The sequence below is a fragment of the Zalophus californianus genome, chromosome 2 (assembly GCF_009762305.2).
Source record: "Zalophus californianus isolate mZalCal1 chromosome 2, mZalCal1.pri.v2, whole genome shotgun sequence".
NCBI classification, from domain to species: Eukaryota; Metazoa; Chordata; class Mammalia; order Carnivora; family Otariidae; genus Zalophus; species Zalophus californianus.
Window position 1 is genome coordinate 168,611,194 of NC_045596.1, and position 23,915 is coordinate 168,635,108.

Genomic DNA, 23,915 nt, shown 5'->3' on the forward strand with positions numbered 1-23,915 from the left:
GAGGCCGGCACAGCGCGGGCAGGTGGAGCGGGCGGGGCCAGCGCCGCGGCCCGGGCGAGGAGAGGCGGGGCCTGGCGGGGGGCGTGGCCGGAAGCCTTAAAGAAGCTGGGGCGGCGGGGCGGGCCGCAGCGGCCGCGGATTGCGGCGATCGTCTCCTCGCTTCCGAGCCGGTTGCGGCACCGTCACCATGTCCCTGGCGGCCTCGGCGGGCCGAGGCCCGGGGGCCGTGTGGTCCCCAACGCACGTGCAGGTGACGGTGCTGCAGGCGCGGGGCCTGCGGGCCAAGGGTCCCGGGGGCACGAGCGACGCGTACGCGGTGATCCAGGTGGGCAAGGAGAAATACGCCACCTCGGTGTCGGAGCGCAGCCTGGGCGCGCCAGTGTGGCGGGAGGAGGCCACCTTCGAACTGCCGCCGCTGCTGTCCGACGGGGCCGCGGCCGCCGCCACCCTGCAGCTCACCGTGCTGCACCGCGCGCTGCTCGGCCTCGACAAGTTCCTGGGCCGGGCCGAGGTGGACCTGCGGGAGCTGCACCGGGACCAGGGCCGCAGGAAGACCCAGTGAGTGCGGGCCGAGGGGAGAGAACGGGGAGCGGCGGGCCGGGGAGCGGGGCAGTGCGGGGTGGGGAACGTGTGGCTGGGCGCTGAGATCCTTTTAGAGCGAGCGCGGCGCTCCCCGCACCGCTGTGTCCCAAGGGGACGGACAGAGAGAGGCCTTTGGACAGGGATCCCCCGGGCCGATAATCAGTCTCACCTAGCTTCAACTTCTCCTTCGGCTGTCCAGCCCCAGCTCTCCCAGTGTGTGGGCTCTTTGAAGCCGGCGCTAGGGGTGGGGGTGGGGGAGTACCTGGGGTGTTTTTGAATCTGCGGGACGTCGCTCAGCGCCCGGAACTTAGTAAGCACTTAATGAATTTTCGATGAATTGGAAATACTTGTGGGCTGACGAATTCTTCTTACTAGTGTGGGTAGTGTGGATGTTTGATACACTCATTAGCTTATGTGGAAAGCCTCCTGGGTATTTAACTGTCCTAGACACTGAGCTGGGAATGGCTGGGCCTGGGAGCAGGGAGGGTCAAGGTGGAGGGTGAACCCCACGGACACTCTCTGGCCCTAGAGGCTCACCCGGGGACAGAGCTGGGGCATTACAGTGCGGGGTGGAGGCTGCCCAGAGATGGCTGTCCCTCACCCCCACTTCAACTGCGGCCTACGGGCTGGTGAAGAGAATCTGCTCCTCCCTCTTCCCCTTTTCTTCCCCCACCCCCGCCCCCAAAGCCTGCTAGAACAGTTTGGTCTTCACTTTCAGACTGAAAGTTATTAACCCGGTTTGCCCTGAGCCCCAAAGTTAGTAAGGATTTCCCAATGCTAGTTGGAGCGAGGGTCTGCCCTTGGCCCAGCTGAAGTGGGAGGTAGGCTGTGTTTCTTTTTGGCCTTTGTCAGGTTCTCTCTGGTCCTCCTCTGAAAGGTTGGCTGCTCACCTGTAGCTTCTCAGTCTAGAGTTGTGTGCTAGGGTATATGACTCCCACAGGGAGAGCTGGGCACCACCCATTTCACTTCAAGGTATCACCCATTTATTTGTTCTCTTTCGCAGGTGTTTGCCATGGAGCGTTTGATTATGGAACATTTGATTATGCTCGTGTACTGTACCAAAAGCTGGCCTCCTTAGCTTAATTGGTTACTTTGCTGGAACTTAAATATGCAAGTCAGTCATATTACCACAACTCCTATTTGTGAAGCACAAGGATTCCAATTGGGTGTTTTAGATATAAATGGTATTTTAACTTTCCCTTGTGAAGGGGACAGGAAAAGCCAGAGGGTTTGAAGTTGCCAGACTCCCTTTTCTGCATCGTGGGTCCAGTTTCAGCTTGCATGCTTGCAAATGCAATACCTGATTCACTTATTTGGCCAAAGATGAATAGGCATTTCTGAATTCAAATCAGATAAAAATAGAGAGCCTTGAGGTGAGGATGGGTAGGGTATCTCTTGGCATTAACTTATAAGCCATAAGGTGAGCAGTGCCTTTGCTAAGGAGGTGCTGAAGCAATGCTAATTTTACATTTGATTAAATGACATTTGGGGCTTTGGGTTGGCTTCCTTTCCAGCTTCAACTGGGCGCCATTTGGCCATCCCTTGTCTTGTTCCATCCCAAGATGCACGGGTATTATCATCTGTCTCTGCCGTCTGTTTCTTGTGTGAACATTTTATTCCCTTGAAAGACAGATCGCATGGCCCCGCCAGAGATGAGGATTCCAGATTCCTGGGTCTGGTGCCCACTGTGGTCTTGACTCATTGTTAGGCTTTGGGCTGCTCGGTCTCTAAACACCCAAGTTTCCCTATTTATACATGGAGCTTGTTGCCAGGCTTAATTGGTATTTATAAGATGTTTCTGGGTTCCTGGATTACTGGGGCCTGTGTATAGACTCCAAAGGTTCTGTTACTGCTTTGCGAGAAATGAAAACCTCCTTAAGTCCCCTATTTTGGGAAGGGTTCAGAGGTCTGCATCTTCATTTCCGTCCTCCTCTCCAATGTAATCCTAAACCTAGATGGTTACTTCTGTCTCTGTTGTATGAGCTGATTCCCCCTTAGTCACAGTATCAACCTGTAAGAACGTGATGCTTAGTTGATGTGTTGGGTTCCCCCCCCCCCCCCCGTAATTGCAAACGAAGTCTTCTTTGCCCCCTCAGCAGTAGGTGAAATTGCAAGCTTTCCATCCGGCTTCCTGGGACTTTCCACGGTGCCGGGGAACCTACTTAAACCAAGCCTCTCTGCTGCCCCGGTATGTCCCTTGGGTGCTCAAGATAGCTGAGATTTGGAGAGTGAGATATATACCGAGAGGAGGAAGTTTACCAGAAAGAAACTGGTTGGGCTAGGAAAGGCATTTGATCTAGTTATTAATGGTTTGACTCCACCTTAGGTATTAAAAACCAGCAACAAAACAAAAGCTCAGTTTTTGGTCTCTAGGTGTGTGTGTGTGTGTGTGTGTGTGTGTGTGTGTGTGTGTGACAAAAGCTCAGTTTTTGGTCTCTAGGTGTGTGTGTGTGTGTGTGTGTGTGTGTGTGTGTGTGTGTGTGTGAATGTGTGTGAATGTGTGTTAATCTCGAGCAAAGAAGAGTATGACTCTTGTCATAGGTCCAGAAACTCAAGATGTCAAGAGCTAACTGTGCTAGAATTTCCCTTTGTTCTCTTGATAAGCCCTCCTCTGGCATACATTTGGAGGCAAGAGAATATGCTTTTCGGGACTTAGATTTTGCAGACCTCAAATTTAGTGTGATGACACATATCTTTAAAACACCACACCGCGGCTGACTTATATGTAGGATACTTTTAATAGGGAGGAGTGCATGGCCCCTGTCGTTAAGAGGAAATTGAAATGCATTGATTTTGCACTTATCCTTACCTGTTAAAGACCCAGGGTCAAAGTTGGGCCTTGGTTAAGTGGAAACCAGTTAAGTCTCATGATCATAAAACAGACATGAATCTGCGAGGCAGAAACAGGTGACCAACGTGTGGGATTCTCTGCTTAGCTCTCTAGTCTCATGTAGTGGGGATCCTAGGTTGATCTAAGGAAAAAAAAACTTTTTGGGATACTAAGAGCAACAAGATGTGGGGAAATAATCTGTTTGGGGCAGATTAAAATAAATATCCATTCAGCCTGGCGACCGGAAGGCTACTGTATATCATGAAACTTAATACTGTAATAGTTTTCCAGCCACGAAGAGAGAGTGAGTGATAGAGAGTCATTTTCTTACATCTCTTGAAAATGCAAGAGGGATTTTGGTTGCATACAAAAGGATTTGATAATAAAGGTTAGAGGTGTTGAGGAACTGTAAGTGTAGTAAGATGCTGTCGTAAGTTGCCAAAGGAAATCCGGGTTATTAAAAAGAAATAAGGGCTCGATAGTTGTTTTTATGGAAGAGTCGGATGCAGAAAAAGATTTAGATGAGCAAAGAGATAGGTAGTAAGCAGGCAGTGTTTGTCCCTGTACTGTCAAGTCTCCTAAGTGCATTTAGGATTTTTTGTGACAAATTGGAAAATTGGAGCAATGATACTGATGAAGTTTTTCCTTTCTTGGGATTCCCCTTCAAGATAACATTGGGCCTTACTGGAAACCATCCCACCTCTCACAGGGCCACAGTCCCCTGCCATTCGCGTAGCAAACTGATGGCTTACGGCTCCGGCTGCAGATGCCAGAGCCTGAGTTCTCTGTCCGCTCTGGGATAAGTAACCCTAACCTGCCTATAGCCATGGAATGAAGTGACTAAGAAGAGGGAGGGTTACTTTAGAGTCATTGTTCTGGTCATGTGAAAGAAGTTCCCTCGTGGTTTTACTTGATTATGATTTCATCTGTAAGACATTCAGTTAGCCTGGGGAAAGTTTCAACTGCTCTTTTTTTTTTTTTGGTCGTTAAAATCTATATTTTTAGGACATTGTTTTAACTGAAGTATAGTTGACACACAATATTACATTAGTTTCAGGTGTACAGCATAGTGATTTTATGCCGCGCTCACCACAAGGGTAGCTACCGTCTGCCACATAATGCTATTACATTTCCGCTGACTGTTCCCTGTGCTGGCCTTTCATCCTCCATGACTTACTCATTCTATAGCTGGAAGCCTGTACCTCCCACTGCCTTTTACCCATTTTGCCCATCCCCCACTTCCTCCTCCCCTGGCAACCACCCACTTTGTTCTCTGTATTGATGAGTCTGTTTCTGCTATTTGTTTTGGTGTTTTAGATTCCACAGATAGGTGAAACCATACAGTATTTGTCTTTCCCTGTCTTATTACACTTAGCATTATGCCCTCTAGGCCCGTCCGTGTTGGTGCAAATGGCAAGATCTCATTCTTATATTTTTAGTAAATATTTTTAATACCTACTGTGTGCCAAGCACTGGGGTGTAAACGATAGTGACCGAAACAGATATGATCCTTACTTTCAGGAAGCTCAGAGCCCTGTGGGGAAGATAGACATTAAACAAATGAACACGTAAATAAATAATCATGTATTGTGATAAGTACTGTGGAGGAAGAGAACAGGGTATCATAAGAGGATGGAGGGGGAAAGACATGACTTAAAGAAGGAGATGGCCAATAGCTTCTCTGAGGCAGAAACCTGAAGTACGAAGAGATTTTTCTGGTGAAAAGTAGAGGAAGGGGACCTGAGGGAGAGGGAGCCGCCTTTGCAAAGGCCCTGGGGCAGGAGCACCTGGGAAGCTGGAGAGTGTGTGTAGATTGAGGCCAAAGCGGAAGGCAGGGCTTTATTTTAATTTTTTTTTAAAGATTTTATTTATTTATTTGACAGAGAGAGAGACAGTGAGAGAGGGAACACAAGCAGGTGGAGTGGAAGAGGGAGAAGCAGGCTTCCCGCCGAGCAGGGAGCCCGATGCGGGGGCTCGATCCCAGGAAGCTGGGATCATGACCTGAGCCGAAGGCAGACGCTGAACAACTGAGCCACCCAGGCACCCCAGCAGGGCTTTATTTAAGAGCAGTGGGAAGTCCCTGAGTATTAAAAGCAGAGGGGTGTTGTGATCTGCTGTGGCTGTTGGGTGGAGAATGGATCTGAAGCAGGCCTCACCTGGAATCAGACAGACAAAAATGGGAGGCCGTTGTGCTAACCTAGGCCACCGATGGTGGTAGCTTGCCCTAGGGTGACGGTCATGGAAGTACACAGAGGTGGTGGATTTCAGAAACATTTTGGAGGTTCGGTTGGCCTGCTTTGTGATGGGTTGCATGTGGGTGGGGGTGAGAGAGAGGAAGTGTTAAAAATGAACTAATAAAGTAGGGAGAGCTTGCCGTTGAAAACAAACCAGGAAGTGGTGGCAATTTCTTTCCCTAGCAGCCACCGTGATACTGGAGTGAGGTCACCAGTACAAAGACAGCTTTGGGCAGTGACACCTATGAGTCGAGTCTTCTGTAGGAAACAGCACTGAAACCAGGGTGTGTGTGTGTGTGTGTGTGTGTGTGTGTGTGTGTCTCCAAGTGTTTACAGTTTTAATACAGGCCACATCTTTGTTTTGTAATAGTGCACGTAGCTAATGAAACCTCACTGGTGTGCCCTAACACAGCTGATGAAGTCACCACTTCAAGGAATACAGGACTAAGAAAAGGAAAAAAAATCATACATAACATTAGGAAAAATAAACTGTAAGTGAAAAATAAAACACTGGAGGCAAGTAAGTCACCCACTTGCATATTTTTCACATTAGGGAAGGTAAGTGTACAAAGGAGTCTTGTGCCTTTTTCACTTTGCTTAAAATTCCCTTTGGTTACAAAGACCTCTATTGTATTTCTGTAACTACCATCAGAGGGAGGTTTTTAGAAATAGTATCTGATATGTTATTTTAATTGTAGTGATTAAAAAAATGTTCTAAGTACATTAAAAGTAATACATGTGCTTATTAAAATGCTATCCACCCCAGCATGGATTTGCTGACCTTACTCTTTTCCCCCTTAACAGTAATCTCAGATATCAATTAAAATACTACAATTTTAGTTGCCATACATCCTAGAAAACTCCGCGCTCTACACTCTTGGAGACGCTAGCTCTGGCTTAGCTCCAGAAGGATTAAGAAGCCCTGGCCTAATGGAGAAAGTGCGAGGAGGTCATTTCAGGCCTTATCTTCCTCCCAGAGCAGTCTCCTGGGTGGCCTTTGATTCTGGGTCTTGTGCAGATCTCTAAGCCTCGAGGTCTTTGAATTCCAAAAAAATCAACACCCAGACCCTCCTTTTGGCCTTTGAAGAACATCAGTCCCCTGCCAAGATCATTTGTTTTGGAAAAGACTTGGCAGTTGAGAACTCCTTTTAAGGCGTCCCGATCGGTGCCCCAGTGGGCTCAGGATTCCAAGCCTGACTTCGCCTGCTTTCCCCTTGGCCGTGGACCACTTTGGTCTTGTTCTTTGCCCTGTGACCCAGGGCAGGAGCTCAGAACCTCTCTGTGAGGGAGTGAGGGAAGGAGTGATGATTGGTTGAGGTCCCTGGTGGCACAGGGCGGGCAGGCGTTTGCCCTTCGTGGATGTGGAGAAGGGTTTAATCTTACATTTAGCCCAGTGGATTAAAGACCAGGGGCGTCTGAGGTATGAAGGCAGAGCTCTGTTTCTTTCCGTTTCTCAGTTTGGGCTGTGGCTTGTTTGCCAGTGCCTTTTCTTAACCCTGAAGAAGCAGGTTAACCGTGCATTTGGCAAAGGAGCTGCTTTTAGCTACTAATGAGATGAGAAATTCCTTTCCTGCAGGGAGAAGTCTGTAGATAATCTGCTAGAGAAAAATCAAGGATTTTAGTCTCCAGGGTGTCCCCGAGGGACACATTTTGGAATGTGGCTGTGGAAAGAAAAAAGGCAGTGGTAATTAAGTGTCCTTTCCTGAAGGCTGGCCTTTGAATGGAGTAGAGGGGAGGCATTTATAAGGAATCCCAGAAAAATGTTTCTAGAGGTGTGGCTGCTGCGTACTTCGGCTAAGCTAGGTAGAACAATTAAGGCTTCCAGAAAGCCTGGTCTGAAAAGGCCTCTTGTGATCGTGAAGAATTGGTGTCCTGTGCGAAGGGCCCCAGCGCAGGCTGGGCCCCGGGATACTTCTTAGGGGGTGTTGCCTCCTCTAGCACCGGTCTTGTGGGGTTTTCCTTGTACGCCAATGGCACTTCTCATTTTTACTAATCATTGGTTGTTAAAACAGGATTTAAAAATGTGGGGTTTTTTTGCCCCCCTCCTTCCCCAGTCTTAACTTGATGGCAAGATAAATCGATACTCTGTTTCCTTGCCCGGAACTCTCACCAAAAGAGTGCTGTCTGTGGGGAGGGGAGTGGACTGGTAGTTCCCTTATGCTAGGGTGTGTTTGTTTTCTTTTGTCCTGGTCAAGAGATGGGGAACCAGGCCACTGCATTTTTGTCCCATTCTTCAAGTCCCTTTGCGTGACTGATAAAGGACCCCGTGATTGCTAGGAGATTGTTCTTTGACAGATCCATTGGGCAAGAGGCGAGATACCGGATCTGATGGTAGAATATTAACATTTGTGGCTTTTTGAGATATGACCAAGTAAAAAAACAAATTGACAAATGATTATAGGAGGGGTAGACTTCCATGTTTAAAAACGTGTTGATTTTTCTAATTTTTATTATTATTTTTTAGAGATTCTATTTATTTGAGGGAGAGAGAGAGCGCATGCATGTGCTCAAGGTGGGGAGGGACAGAGGGAGAGGGAGAAGCAGGCTCCCCGCCGAGCAGGGAGCCTGATGACACGGGGCTCCACCCCAGGACCCTGGGATCATGACCTGAGCTGAAGGCAGACACCCAGCCAGCTGAGCCACCCAGGCGCCCTGATTTTTCTAATTTTTAGAGAATCTTAGAATATTGACGCTTGCTATCTCTTTAGTCCTCACCTACAAGGAATTTAGCGCTGAGTGATTACTTTCCATTTAAAACACAGGTCTTGATGGGGTGCCTGGGTGGCTCAGTCGTTAAGCGTCTGCCTTCAGCTCAGGTCATGGTCCCGGGGTCCTGGGATCGAGCCCCGCATCGAGCCCAGCATCGAGCCCCGCATCAGGCTCCCTGCTCGGCGGGAAGCCTGCTTCTCCCTCTCCCACTCCCCCTGCTTGTGCCTGCTTCTCCCTCTCCCACTCCCCCTGCTTGTGTTTCCTCTCTCGCTGTCTCTCTCTGTCAAATAAATAAATAAAATCTTTAAAAAAACAAACAAACAAAAGCCAAAAAAACACAGGTCTTGGGCACCTGGGTGGCTCGGTTTTTTAAGTGTCTGCCTTTGGCTTGGGTCATGATCCCAGGGTTCTGGGATTGAGTCCCGCATTGGGATCCTTGCTCAGTGGGGAGCCTCCTTCTCCCTCAACGCGCCCCACCCCATGCTTGTGTGCTGTCTCTCACAAAAATAAATTTAAAAAATTTTTTTTAATTCTTAAAAAATAAAGTTTATAAAAAAAATAAAACACAGGTCTTGATCCTGATACTTCAGTCAGTCATGCCATCGTGTCGTATTTCCACAAGGGTTTGGAAGCCCTCTGTTTCTTATCCCTGCTATGTAGGAACGCTGAACAGTTGTATCTGAGGGTCAGTAAATCTCTGAGTAAGTTACAGAAACTATACACCTATCATGGTATTTTTAAAACTCTTATATACTTCTTAATTTTAGAAATTGTGTAATACAAACTGATTTTGTAACTGAGTCTTTTCCTCCTCCCTTCATATGCAAACCATTGTTGTTTGGATTTGATGGAAAAGGTCAGATAACTGGGAGTACAGCCAGTCAGAAATGTTAATATCTTAAATTCCCTTCCGAGAACAATCTGAATGGCTAAACCATGGTATACGTGCACTTCGCAGGTCATGCAGCCCTTAGAAATGGCAGGGCAATAATGTACAACACACTATAAATAAAATTGCATGTCTGCTCTGGTTACAGCTGAGTAAGGATTATAGCTAACACTTATCGGACGCTTACTAAGTTAAGTGCCGGGCACTGTTCTGAGCACTTGACATGTATTAGGTCATTTTATCTTGGTAACATCCTAATGAGGTAGGTGCTTTTAGCCCTGTTTCAGAGGGGGTGTCTCAGCCACAGAGACACTTGCCTAAGTCTTTCAGCTAGTGATTGTTAAAATGTACAGGAGAAAGACTTCAAGAAGATACATAAAAAGGTAATAATGGTCAGATTCGCATGAAAGTGAGTTCATTTAAAAACAATTAACAAATAATTTTTCTTTTTTTAAGTTTTTGTTTGTCTTTTAAAGATTTTATTTATTTATTTGACAGAGAGAGAGAGACACAGCGAGAGAGGGAACACAAGCAGGGGGCGTGGGAGAGGGAGAAGCAGGCTTCCTGCTCGCTGTGGGGCTCGATGTGGGGCTCGATGTGGGGCTCGATGTGGGGCTCGATGTGGGGCTCGATCCCAGGACCCTGGGATCATGACCTGAGCCGAAGGCAGATGCTTAACGACTGAGCTACCTGGGCGCCCCTCTTTTTCTTTTTCTTTTCTCTTCATTTCATAGGCTGTATGCCCAGCATGGAGCCCAACATGGGGCTGGATCTCACAACCCTGAGATCAAAACCTGAGCTGAGATCAAGAGTTGGATGCCTAACTGACTGAACCACCCAGGCGCCCTAACAAAAAATTTTCTGTAACCTGTTTGCTCACTTTCTAAGAGAATTTCCATAGAGCAAATAATATGGAAAAGACCCAAAGTATTTTCAACCTGCTTTTTCTGTTCTCTCTCCTGGAGCATGGCACTTACCAGCTTTTAGGATCGAGTTTGGTGGCTACACATACCTTTTCACTGCTGCCAGAATGGCTGTTTTAGGGATTGGAGTAAAAAAAATGAGCCATTTGCCTCTCTCATGATTGACCACAAATTCTTCCAAATTGTTGACAATGGGCAGAGAGGAAGGGCCACCTAAGGAGGCAAGGTTGGCCAATCAGGCATTCTGTATTCCGAGTTAGGTAATGATGACCAGCTACCAAGGGCAATCACAAAACTTGTTAAACTACTTAGCCTCTGTAGGGTACACACCACAAATGTTTTATAGGTTGTAAATATTTCTGTCCCTGTTTGCTCTGCATTGCTTCTAGGCTACTAAGTGAAGAGTCCAGACATATCACCCATCTGGACTCACCCCTTTTCAGAACAGCTTTTAGATGTTCTCAACTGCTAACCCCATGTGATTTTCAGCCTTATTTTTATTCCCTGGCGAAGCCAACTAATGAATTGCTTTGAAAAAATTCTTCATCTAAGAAAGATTGAGAGTATCCTCTGTGTCAAACACTACATCAGGTGCTATTCTGTTCTTCCTGCTTCTTCCCTGACCTGAGGCCATAATCCCCCATGTCACAATGCTCAGTTACGGTGGGGGTGACTCACACTACAAGTCAGGTAGAGATTTTGCAGGGAGAGGGAAATAGGCAGTCCACCATGGACCCGGGGGTCCCGACTGGACCCACAGACACAGAGCTCTTGAAATTAACACACATGAAAATGTTGAAGTCACTTGGGGAGCTAGTGGTCTTTCTTCCCCTCCCTTTCCTGGAGCCTCCTGTGTCTAATACAAGTATGCAGTATTCATTTTGCTGGTGCCCCTACGTAGGTGGTTCGTGTAGCCCCTTGGGATTTAATTTTGCCAAGGACCTTATTTGTGTGTGAGAGCCCTTATTTGGGATAAAATTGTACCCTTTAGTAGGCACTTCTTCCTGTGTCTAATTATTTTCTCATGCTTCCAAGTCAGAAAGAAAAGGCAGCAGTGATCCTAATGTAACATGGTGATGTTTGGTGAGCCTGGTCTCTTTCTCCCACTGGAGGGTAAGCTTTTTAGGGCAGAATCTGGCCCGTTCGTTTTGTATTTCCAGTGCCGGCTACGTAAAAATGTTTGAACTGAATCTTTGAAGGCATTGTTTCCCTGTACCTGTCTGCCTCTGGAATGTTTTAAAGGAAAAACATGTTTGTTTCAGCTGCAGAAAGATTATTTTTGAGACATACCAGCCAGTCCTTTACAAGTGTAATCCTGAAAGTCTGCATTGCTGTGAGACTTTTCATTTCCCAAGAGCAGGAACCACACTGCCCTCACCCTGCCACATTCCGATGGAAGGCCCCCTGTGATCAGCTTGCCATGTAGTTGAGCTGCACAGTAAGAAACGGTGCGCTCCAAAGCAGACTGGCCCAGAGAATTGGGCATGGTTGGGTAATTTTAGCTCTTCTCAAAATGACTGTTTAAACCCCAGGAGATTTGACAGCGCGGATCCAGACAATAGAAGACAAATGAATTTTTCTATATTTTTAGCCATTGCCTTGTCTTGTGTTTGACAAAAAAAAAAACACCAAACCCAAAAAACAAAAACAAAACCCCAAACCCAAAAAATTCCAAAACAGCAGGGCAGCCTATTTGGATAATAGGCATTTTTGTGTATATATGCCCAGCACCATCACTTGACTGAGCAGCATAGGGAGGTAGGAAGATTAAAGTTTTCATTTTGTACTGTTTTGTATGATTTGAATTTTTACCTTATGCCTGTTATTACTTTAAAATACAGTTTATGTGAGTCTTCTGTCACTTTCTATGTATTCAGAGGTCCTTTTGATTTTTGAAGAACTGGGTTTTTAATTATAAGTTAAAATAATTATTTGTGGAAGGGACTGCTTGATTTTTCTTGATCGGTTGCAGGATTTTTCCAGAATATGGGCTTAAAAACAAACTCACTACCTTGGGATGATGGCTTTCTTTCTGTACTCTGCCCTTTGGACTAGGAAAATGAACCCGGCCCTGATTTCTGAGATAATTCAAGCTTTCTGGGCCTCCATGAAAGGCAATGCTGGAACACGCCCATTCTGCATCAGAGGCTGTGTGGCCCTGCTGGGACTTCATTATTTATGAACTACTTCCGTGAGGTGATGGAATTAAATGAGCTAAAAAAAAAAACAAAACAAAAACAAATGGATAGAAACACTTAAAATCGAATTGATGTTTGAATGTTGAAACCTACAAACGTGTCTGGTTTGGGATTTCTTAGGGTGAGACATTCATGAATCATGGCTTTCATTTATTTTTGAGTTATGCGTGTGCAAGAACCCTTGCTTAAACGGTTTGAATTTTTAATGATGAGGGTAATACTGTGAGAAGAAACAATTCCTGTCTTCTTTTCCAGCTTTAATAAATCCACGGATTTTTAAAAATTCTGAACATTTGCATGGGATGCTTACCTGTGATTCAGGCTGCTCTTCCCATCCTTAAATAGCCCTGTGCCCGCTCTTGGCTACCTGGTGTTTGGTTTTAGGTTTGCCTGTGAAAATAAATGATAGGAACAGTTGATGAAGTGTCTGTTCATACCTCCTAGTGGTTTTAGAGGTTCCCCAAACAAATCCCACTTTAATGCCAGGGGACCGAACCTGTGCATCGGGTAATAATAGGTCCCCCAGGGAGGATTCTAGAGTTGGTTGTAGCGTCACTCAGAACAAACAGACTGACGCTGATACTTTTGGAGAGGCGGGCTGGTCCCAGGAACTGTCGACAGCCTGCTTTGAAGGTCTCTGCATCTTTGAAGGTCATCTCTGCATCCCTTGGGAGGCTGCGGGACGGGACTGAGTTGCGTGGAAGAGCTTGGGGAGGCGGCCTGACCCATGGGCCTCCCCAGGGTGGAGAGGTGAAACTGCTTGTGGCTGGTGTGGTCATCTGAGCTCCGCAGTCAGCTTTCAGCAACTTCCCCTTTCCAGGTGCCTGCAATGGGTATTTACAAAAGCTAACCACCCTTCATCACCCAGGCTACTGTTGAGCCACGTGACTGTCCGAAGAGAAAAATACAAATAATCTTCTGGACGTCTAAATGACAAATATGCAAATGCTTCCAGGCTAGGTCTTGGAAGATATACTGGAAAAACACCAGACTGGCAGGGGTGAGGTGGTGTGTAAACACCTTGCATCTCCACCGCGTCCCCCCCCAGCTGTGGGCTGTGGTTTTTAAAAACCATAAAAGATTTCCCCCTAAAGGTACAGAATCATAGCTCACATCATTTTCTCCGATGTTGGCTGTATTTTTGAAATCCAGTCTAAGTTCTTCTTGATGGCTTTGCATACTGGACTTTACATGTAATCTTATGATTTATGAGGGGTGACTGGGTATGGCAGGTTTTCCCCCTTTCTTCTGAGAACACTTTCTTTTTTTCTTATGATAGGACTTTTCATGAGAAGCTTAAACTTGCCTCGGAAAGAATTTAAATTTGAGCCCTCCTCTTGTGTCTTGCAAAGGGGAGGTAAGTTAGGAGAGGGTGCGAAGTGGGAAGTTTGGTGTAAGAGAAAGAATAGGAGCTTTGGAGAAATGCAGAACTGACTCAGAATCCTGCCTATGCCCTTTGCCAGTTGCAAGACCTTGGACAAATCACCTGCCTTGTGCGCCTCAGTGTCTTTGTAAAATGGGTATAATGTCCATTCCGTGTTATTCTTGCGAGACTTAGATGAGGATGTGCACAGTGCCAGGTATGCTGTAGGCGCTGTTTAAGTGTTAGGTATCTGCTTCCTCTGCCCCTTTCCTTTTAGTGTACAATAAGCTGAGATAGTGGGGCAGCGATCTGCCCTGTGAGCAAGACCGGCTGAGGGTGAAAGGGGAAACTGTGCTCATTTGAGCAAACCTATCATTTCCTTAACGTCCCCGGCCCTCAGCTGTTAAGTAGGTCACTACACAGAACATCCAAATGTGGTTTCTCAGTCTGTGATGGTAACCCTGGGGATGGCTGTCAGTGGACCATGTATTCAGACTTTTCTGCTCTATAGTGGTCATGCTACTAATCCAGCTCACATTCTTGCAGTTCACCAGATGGAAAATGCCCACGGGAGATTTCCTTTTTCTGACGGTCGTCTTTCGGGAGAGTTGGATGATAGAATATTTGCCATACCTTGAGGTAGTTTGCAAACGACCAGTTGAAATACTTGAATAATGTTTGAAATTTTCCTTTTTCGGATTATTAAGTTAGGAAAGAATGCCTCCTTTCAATTTCCATTTTTTTTTAGGGTGGTAAAATATACATCACAAAATTTACCATTTTCACCATTTTTTTAGTGTATAGTTCTGTGGCGTTAAGTACATTCACATTGTTGTGCCGCCATCACCACCATCCTTGGCCAGAACTTTTTTATCTCTCCAGCTGAAACCGTGCCCATTAAATACTAATTCTCCATTCACTTTTGCCCCCAGTCCCTGGCAACCGCCATTCCTACTCTATGAATTAGACTGCTGTAGGTACCTCATATAAGTAGAATCATACAATGACATTTGTTTTTAAAGATTTTATTTATTTATTTGTCAGAGAGAGAGAGCGCACAAGTGGGGGAGCGGCAGGCAGAGGGAGAAGCAGGCTCCCCACTGAGCAGGGAGCCCCATGTGGGACTCAATCCCAGGACCCCGGGATCATGACTTGAGCCAAAGGCAGACGCTTAACCAACTGAGCCACCCAGGTGTTCCACAATGTTATTTTGTGACTGGCATATTTCATTCCTTTTGAAAACAAAAACAAAAAGAAAAAAACGTATATTTACTCTGTCTTATATTTTCTATTATTCCCTGGCAGGGACTGTTCTACAAACTCTTGCTTTTTTTTCTGAGATGTGTGTGTGAGTTTGCATTCTGCCTTCTTAACTGTTTGTGTATGAGCTTTGCATTTTTACCCTGTTGATGGAAAATACCAGTCACAGGAAATGATTGGATGGAACATTTGATTTATTTTATTGTTAGAAATAGCTATTGAATCAAGATTTTAAGTGACTGTACATTAAGTACAGAATCAGATCCTATCTTTGCTTGGTGAATGTCTTCTCAAAAACGAAACTGCAAGTTCTGCCCTCATTCCCCTACCTCACCCTCTACTCCAAAGAAGAGAGCCCAAGAATGTGCTTATGTAAGAGGTTGGTGGTAGCAGAGAAGAGAGGCTGGTTAATGGGGACGGTGAACGTTGTTTTAGGCTCCTTGATTCCCAGGTAACCTCTCAGCCTTTCTCCTTGTAGGTGGTACACTTTGAAATCCAAACCAGGAAAGAAGGATAAAGAGCGAGGAGAAATTGAAGTTGACATCCAGTTTATGAGAAACAACATGACCGCAAGCATGTTTGACCTCTCCATGAAAGATAAGTCTCGGAATCCATTTGGGAAACTGAAGGACAAGATCAAGGGGAAGCATAAGGAAAGCGCGTCAGATACTGCTTCAGCCATCATTCCCAGCATGACACCCTCCGTGGACAGTGATGATGAGTCTCCTTCCAAAGACAAGAAAAAGAAATCGAAGATCAAGACCCTGTTTTCCAAGTCGAGTTTGCAGAAAACACCACTTTCCCAGTCGATGTCCGTCCTGTCCACTTCGAAGTCAGACCGAGTGCTGCTTCGTCCCGGAGACTTTCAGTCGCGGTGGGGGGATGATGACCAGGAGAAGGAATCCTCCTCTGCCTCGGATGGTAAGTTTTCTCCTCCTTCTTACTTGGGCCCTCTCTCTCAGCCTATTTGCATTAAGGGAGAAGAAGCAAATCTTAAAGAGGAAGGTTTTAATTCAGTTCCTCGGTTACTGAAATGATGGTGATGGTCATGATGGTGGTGATGGTGGTGATGGTGGCCGTGATGGTGGTTAATCTTGGTTAGAAGGGCTTCTGTATTTCTAAGCCCTCTGGTTTCTAAGAATGTATAAATTCCTTTTCTAAAATGTCTGGCTTGGGGCGCCTGGATGGCTCAGTTGGCTAAGCGCCTGCCTTCGGCTCAGGTCATGATCCCTGGGTCCCAAGATTGAGCCCCATGTTGGGCTCCCTGCTCACTGGGGAACCTGCTTCTTCCTCTCCCTCTGCCGCTCCCCCTGCTTGTGCTCTCTCAAATAAATAAATAAAATCTTTTTAGAAAAAGGTAATAAAAAAATAAAATGTCTGGCTCAGTAACTGATGTACATTAAAAAAGCTTTTGGAGTTAACAATGAATATATCCAGGATTTTTTTTTTTAATTAAGAGTAAAATCATAGAACCTTAGAGCAGTTCTGACATTTTATTAACTCATCAGGTATTTATTGAGATCCTATTAATGTGTTTAACCCTCATGGGAATCATCCTTAATGAAAGTGGAGGAATCTAGTTCCTTTAACTATGAATTAACTGTGGATTTGAACTTCAGTTTCAATGACCAAATCCTTAACTGTTGGCCACATTCTGCCCTTCTCATTGGTTTAATGCAGGGTTTCTCAACCTCCGCACTGTTTGTAGCTGGGGCCAGATAATTCCTCATTGTGGGGACTGCCCTATGCATTGTAGGATTTTTAGCAGCATCCCTGGCCTCCACCTGTTAGATGCCAGTAACACACCCCCATGTCGGTAACCAGAAATGCATTCAGACACAAGAGATGGTCACCCCCTTCCAGTTGTGAACCGGTCGTTTAACTTCTTGTTTCCTTTTGATCTTTGTTTTTCTTTCCACAGTCATGTCTCACAAGAGAACAGAGAGTGCAGATGCTAAGCAACTGAACCAGATCAATTTCAACCTTCCCAAAAAGGAAGGACTCTCCTTTCTTGGCGGCCTTCGGTCTAAGAATGATGTCCTTTCTCGCTCTAATGTCTGTATCAACGGGAACCATGTTTACATGGAGGAGCCGGAAGCCAAGAGTGAGACCAAGGACAGCAGCCCCTCCTCTTCCCCATCCCCCCAGGGCTTCAGGAAGAAGCATCTGTTCTCCTCCACCGAGAACCTGGCTCCTAGGTCTTGGAAGGAGCCTGGGGATGGAGGGGCGGTGTCTTCCGACAGGCGGTTCTCTGAGTCTTCCACAAAGGACTCTCCGAAATCCATGTCTCTGCCAACCTACCGGCCGCAGGGCAGTGGGGCTGTTCGGGAGAACACGGCTCCGGCGAGCTTAGAAGCTGCAAAAGAAACCAAAGAGAGCAAGAAGCAGGAGAACAAGAAGTCCTCTTTGCTTTCTCTGGTGACGGGAAAGAAGGATGTGGCTAAGGGCAGTGAAGGTGGAAGCCCGCCTACCATCCCAGGGAAGGAGAAGGAAGGCACGCTGATGGAAGTCCAACCAAGGGAGGACCAGCCAGGGCCTGACGAAGACCTAGTGAAAAGCTCTGAGAAGGACACTCTGGCTGTCGTCTCTGGATGGGGTAAATCCCTGAATCCCTTTGAGGAAGTGACGATCACAGAACCGGAAGCTGACCGAGAGCCCAAGTCAGAACCTGCACCAGCTGTCAGCTCTGCAAGGGCTCCACAGACCAAAGCTGTCAAGCCTCGGTGAGTCTTCACCCCCCCTGGTATGGGGCCTGCACCTCACTGTTCATGGTGGTCAGCAAGGTCTGCCGGTAGAGCAAATCTTGCATGTGGTTCCAGGGTGGTACCAGTGTATGGCAAGCATTTAATGGCCTGAGTTATTTTTACCAGCACATCCTGCCTGCCTGCCTGGCTGGCCCACCCTGGCCCAGATTACAGTGATGTGTCCTGGCCCAGATTACAGTGATGTGTCCCAGCTCAGAGCCACTGCCAGCAGGCATGGTCTGTCCATCTCAGTAAGATAATCAGCCCCCGGTGGAATGCCCTGGTTTGTAGCAGATTCTGAGTATTGCAAGTTGGGCATACCAGATTCTGGTTGTGGTATGTGCAGAACATGTGTTTATTTAGAGTTCTTATCACATATTTCCCTTTGAGGCAGATGATATCTTTCATCCTTGCAATTTGGCATTGGTGTGCTGGCACGGGAGACCCTTGGTCCACTCCCGAGTGTGCCCATTCTCTGCGTGTTCAATGTGCATCTTGTTGCAAGAGCCTGAGTGAGCGTTGGGGGCTTTCTGCTTTCTCACATTCACACTAACAATATTTCTGTGGTCTGGGGTGGGAGAGACTTTTTTTGAGATTCTGCTTACTTTGATTTCACACACACAGACACACGGACACACACATACAGACACACACAGACACACGCACACACACACGCACACGCACACACAGACTGTTCCTCTTCAAGATTGGTGCCTGTTGCCTCCAGGTGTATCTTTTACTGCTTCGAACTTTGTAGATACTTTTTGTTTATCACCAAAAGAAACTGTGGGCTGTTGCTTTACCTGGAGCTTTCTGTTTCTGTTGCAACAGCCCCTCGTGTGGCATGTGTGTTGGTGATAAAAGTGTCCCTTTGGTACGTTAAGTGATTGATGTTCCTTCTCTCACTTCTTAAGATATCGCCCCAAATATAAAAGTGTTCTCCCCTTTGGAGCAACTTTATTTGTAAGTGTTTCTCGCCTCTCACGATGCATCTGCAACTGACCTGCAGATTTTATTTTGTCCTTTTTGCAGACTGGACGTGTCTCCAGAGGCTCAACCCACAGCCAGGCTTCCTTCTTCCCCTGACTCTCCTCTCTTCTTCTCTGCTCTTTTTTCCAGTTCTGGCCACACACCAGTCCCTTCTAAATCGGGACATGATGCAGAGACACCGTCCTCTGAATCTCCCTCTGTCTTCTCTTTCTCATCTCCCATAGCGCCTCCCATTTCCACCTCCACACCGGTTGAGAGCTGGCCTTCCACAGACAAGGGCCAGGCCCATCCTGAAGAGCCATCTTTGCTCCTTAAGGCAGAATTGCCAAGGGAGAGTTTAACACAAGTTCCAAAGACTATTTCTGGTGCCTCGGGGTCACTTTCCAAAAAGCTACCCACTCCAGCTTGTAAAGGGACGGAAGATTCTCCCACGAGGAAGACCAGTGAGGTAGGCCCAGAGAGCACCATCGGTAGTGACTCAGAAAAGTCTCTCCTGAAGCAGCCTGAAATGGGGCACCAGGGGGAAGATCTGGGGTTTCCCCCCTCAGAACAAGACTACGTCCCTTCATCTCAGGAGACCCAAGAAGTAACATTCGCCCTTTCACTCAGAAGTGGGCAGACTGAAAGCCCAGCGGGGAGGCCTCCGATGGGGGCAAACACAGACTCAGAGAGTCTGTCTGCGCCTTTTGGGGAGAACGGGCTTCAGGAAGACAGTATGACTTCTGCCATGAAGGAAGCGGTGCCCCCTCTTCAGATGGGAGAATCGGCTCCCCCTCTTGGCTCCGTGATACAGAGACACAGAGAGAATGTGGGCGAGAGCCAAAAGAAAATCAAGAAGCACGTGTCATTTTCTGAGCAGCTCTTTACGCAAGAGGAGCTAGAGAAGTCCGCCAGGCTGGTGGAAGAAGACAGAAGTGATCCCCAGGAGCTGACGCATGAAGGAGCCGCTGCTGGAGACGTGTCAGACCGCGAGCCTGCTGGGTCTCTCCACGCAGAGGACGCGGAGAAGGACGCCATGTCCCCACCCGGCCGCGCGAAGTGTGGTGTGCCGGCTTCCGAGGCAGACCCCCTTCCCTGCCCCTCATGCGAGGAGAGCGTCTCAGAAGGGCCCGTGAGTGAAGCAAGCTCAGGGAAAGACATTCCCCTCTTGAGGATCGAGCCAGACGATATACTTACGGCTCAAAATCAGAGCAAAGCCAGTGATCACGAAGGTTTATCGTCCAATCCCCTGAGTGGCCTTCACTCTACCCCAGGTGTGAACTCTCCAGTCATGGCTGATCTGGGCTTAACCCTTCCTTCCATTCCTGAGGTGGCATCGGATGATGAGAGAGTGGATCAGGTTGAAGACAACAGAGAGACAGCCCAGGTGGCAGCCCTGGAAGGAGGGCCTTCTTCCTTGAGCCTGTGCCCTGCCCGTCCTGAGAGGGAAAAGGGGCCGAGGGGCGAGGCAGACGGGTGGGCGGCGCCTGTGGAGAGCCCGCATGACCTCAGGTCAAAAGCACCCAAAGCATCTGCTGCAGCCTCTTCAGGGCCAACTGCAGCTTCAGGAATTCACAAACCAGATCTTGGCAAGGGCTCACGCTTGGATAAACGGCTGCCAGGTCCTGGCAGTGGCGAGAAGGAAAAGCTGATGGGAAATGGGAGGCCAAGCCAGCCTCCTGATAGGGCCCTGGATTCTCCTATATCCAGCCCCTCCTTTTCTGAGACCTTTCCTGTTACACACTCTTCCCCTAGCTACCCACACACTGACACTCACCCCACCGGTACAGCAGAATCTCAAAAAAAAGCAACAGCAGAGGGCTTCGCTGGTAAGGTGGAAAATTCTAGCAAGAGGAAGCCGCTTCTTCAGGCCTGGGTCTCACCCTCAGAGACACATCCAGTGTCAGCTCAGCCGAGCACGGGAACGGGGTCAGCCAAGCACAGGTGAGAGTCGGGGAAGATCGTTTCATCCACGGGAGCGATGCCCCCCCACCCCCAACCCTTTGCCTTCTGCCTGCAGAGGTTTTGGCTTTCTAACTGCACGGCTATCCCGATGGCACATCCCATGCATTGTGCTGTTAGGGCCTATTTTCAAAGGGTCTCCCCCCTCCCCATGGTGGGAATACCTCCTCAAGACACTCCTGCGTTTGTAGGGAGAACATAGTGACAGTCTTCAGAGGTAGTTTAGGAATTGTTCTGCCCAATCAGAGTTGGGGCTCTCGAACTGCAGCGATGTCCTGTGACCCGTCTCTTCCTAGCATCAGAAAGCAGCCAAGACGGAGTGGTAGAACGCAGCAGTGCTGAAAGCTTGCTGTAAGGTGAAGCTGGCGAGTTTGTTCCGAACTCTTTCTTTACTGTTGAGGAACGAAAGGCTCTGTAGCGACTCCCATGGTGTGGGTCCTAGGCTGTAGTTGCCCCCAAAATCAGAGGCTGTCTTTAATGTTCTTCTGACATTGACAATGAGACCAGGGGTCTTGTGAGAGCATCAGGACACCTGGCTATCCAGTGTGCGTGGTGGGCCTGCATGTGGCTGCCTCGTGCCGGCCGCCCTCATTTCCACAGGAATGCTGGTGTGTGTCGGACTGGAGGTGTGAACCTAACGTGTCACCACTCTGCCCTCTTGTCTGTCTTGCCGGCTGCCATCCGCGAGATGGATGGTTTCTCGGTTTTGTCATTACTGAAAGGTCTGAGGATCCTATCCCCTTCTCTTTAGACTCCACCCCGTGAAGCCAATGAACACAACAGCCACCAAGATTGCTAACTCCAGCTTGGGCACCGCCACCATCATCAGTGAGAACTTGATCAATGAGACCATGATGAAGGTATGTCTCCTCCGGGAAGTAGGCGTGCTAGTTAGGGATCTATGAAAAAACCCGTTTCTGGAGTCACCATGATATACACCTTCTCGGCAGCAGGTAACGCCGGGAGTGACTTGACCATACAAACGTCTGGGTCTTCAGATAATCTTTGGAAGCCCCTACGCTTCCCAGGGGATTATTACTGCTCCCCTGAGAGTTACTTAGTTATTGTTGAATTGCTTAGGTCTCAAGCAACATGATTGATACCGGTGCTGCTTTTTGGTGAGAAGAAAATGTCACCCACCATCTGGTCCGTTCCAATCAGATATTTTCATTTCCCCGTGTGTTCTTTCTTATCTTTTGGCAAGAATGTGAAATTCTTGTGGTTGTCATCATTGCCTAGATATACTTTTTTGAAACTTTATTCTGCAATCATTTCAAACTTAAAAAAAGTTGCAAGAATAGTACAAAGGACTGCTATAAACCTTTCATTAATTGTTGACATTTTACCACATTGGCTTTATCACTTTCACCCTCTCTCTCTCCTGTTCCCTGTCCGTTCTCTCTTTGTATATACAGACTTTTTTCTTTGTCTGAACCATTGGAGGGTAAGTTGCCTACCCCATGCCCCATTTACCACTAAATACTTAAGTGTGTAATTCCTAAGAATAAGGTCATTTAATCAAGGTCAAGACATGTAAAGTTGATGTAATCCCCTTTTCTCATCTGTAGCCCATACTTGAGCTTCACCCGTTGTCTCATGAGTGTGCTCCCTAGTTTTCCTGTTTTTCTTTCCAGTCCAGGATCCAGTCCAGGATCTCTTGCTGTTTTGTTGCCGTGTCTCCCTAGACTCCTTTATCCTGGAACAGTTCCCCGGCCTTCTTGAAGAACCTTGACATTCTCTAAGACTTTAGATCAGTTGTTTTGTAGAATTTTCCTCTGTTTGGATTTGTCTGCTATCTTCTCATGGTTTGGTTGAGGTCGCGCATTCCTGGCAGGAATTAACCGTGCAAATCATGAGTCCTCGGTGGTTCGTAGAAGGAGGCACATTACATCCGCTTGTCGTGGTAGTGGGCATGTTAACTCTGATGACTGACTTTAGGTGGTGTCCAGGAGGCTCTCTAGTATAAAGTTGCTATTTTCCCCTTTTACAATCAATATGAAATTCGTGGGGAGTTAATTTCAGACTATGTAAACATCCTGTTGTTCTCAGGCTTTCAGATCTATTGGTGAATATGGCAGTGGCGAAGTGGTGATTTTCCAGTTCCATCGCCTGTGTAGAAACACTGTCCGATTCTCTTTTTCATTCAGTAGATCATAAGTATTTTTGCATGTTGCTCCTTAAATAGTCTTTGAAATGGTTGTACCAATATTTGCTTAACCATTCCCCCTTTTTAAGATTTTATTTATTTATTTGAGAGAGAGAATGAGATAGAGAGAGAGCATGAGAGGGGAGAGGGTCAGAGGGAGAAGCAGACTCCCTGCAGAGCAGGGAGCCCGATGCGGGACTCGATCCCGGAACTCCAGGATCGTGACCTGAGCCGAAGGCAGTCGCTTAACCAACTGAGCCACCCAGGCACCCGAACTTTTACCCTTCTTAAGCTAAATTTCCCAGAAGAATATCGTTTGATTAGAGGATCTCTTCTCTTTCAAAAGCTTGGGCTAACTTGAAAAAAAACAACTCCTGCCCACCAGCCAAACCAAACCAACCCCCCAGATGATCTCTGCTTTGGAGCGTCTCCATCCTGCCCTTTCTGGTTCTAAAATCAGGAGGCTATGGAACACCACCTTGTTGCAAACCTCTGGTCTTTGACTCTTAATCACTTGGGCTGGAGGAGAATGATTTATGGAGGGACTGGTTGGCAAGGCTGTGTTGCGTTTCAAATATGTGGAGAGGAATTTCCTAACTGACTACTGAGGACCACGGTCAGTAGAAATAAACTTTATTTCTATTTTAGTCCAAGGCATCTAAACGCTTCATTTAATGAGAATTTTACAGTCCTATGCACTGTAAAACATCAAGTAGTCTTCGTGATTTTAGAATAAAAATTTCTTGCTCGTATCTCCTTTACTCCTGTAAGCATTTTTATATTTTTTTAAGATTTTATTTATTTGTGAGAGAGAGAGAGAGAGATAGGGAGAGACAGCATGAGCAGGGAGGAGAGGGAGAAGCAGGCTCTCAGCTGAGCAGGGAGCCTGATGCAGGACTCAATCCCAGGACCTTGAGATCATGACCCGAGCTGAAGGCAGACGCTTAACCGACTGAGCCCCCCAGGCGCCCTGTAAGCGTTTTTAAAGTGCCAGTTAGTTGTCACCACTGGGTTCCATTGCATCTCTGCCGCCAGGAGCCGGGTGAAGGGTTTACTGAAAGCTGGAGGTCTGAAGTTCAGGGAAGGAGGCTGAATAGTGGTAACAG

General features: G+C 47.2%; 1 protein-coding gene across 4 annotated transcripts in view; it reads left to right on the forward strand.

Annotated features, from left to right (window-relative positions):
- The first annotated feature begins 109 nt into the window (after positions 1 to 109).
- RAB11FIP1 (RAB11 family interacting protein 1) overlaps positions 110 to 23,915 on the forward strand; it is a 31,554-nt gene continuing 7,748 nt past the window's right edge. Inside the window, exons 1-5 of one of the 4 annotated variants that reach the window (XM_027598475.2) lie at positions 110 to 558; positions 15,467 to 15,909; positions 16,910 to 17,711; positions 18,765 to 20,645; positions 21,415 to 21,523. In XM_027598475.2, coding sequence (XP_027454276.2) covers positions 188 to 558; positions 15,467 to 15,909; positions 16,910 to 17,711; positions 18,765 to 20,645; positions 21,415 to 21,523 — 3,606 coding nt within the window. In that variant the 5' untranslated portion in view covers positions 110 to 187. Of the gene's footprint in view, positions 559 to 10,867; positions 11,033 to 12,222; positions 12,364 to 15,466; positions 15,910 to 16,909; positions 17,712 to 18,764; positions 20,646 to 21,414; positions 21,524 to 23,915 lie in introns of those variants that run through there. The other 3 variants (XM_027598477.2, XM_027598476.2, XM_027598478.2) reach the window with 3 other exon arrangements.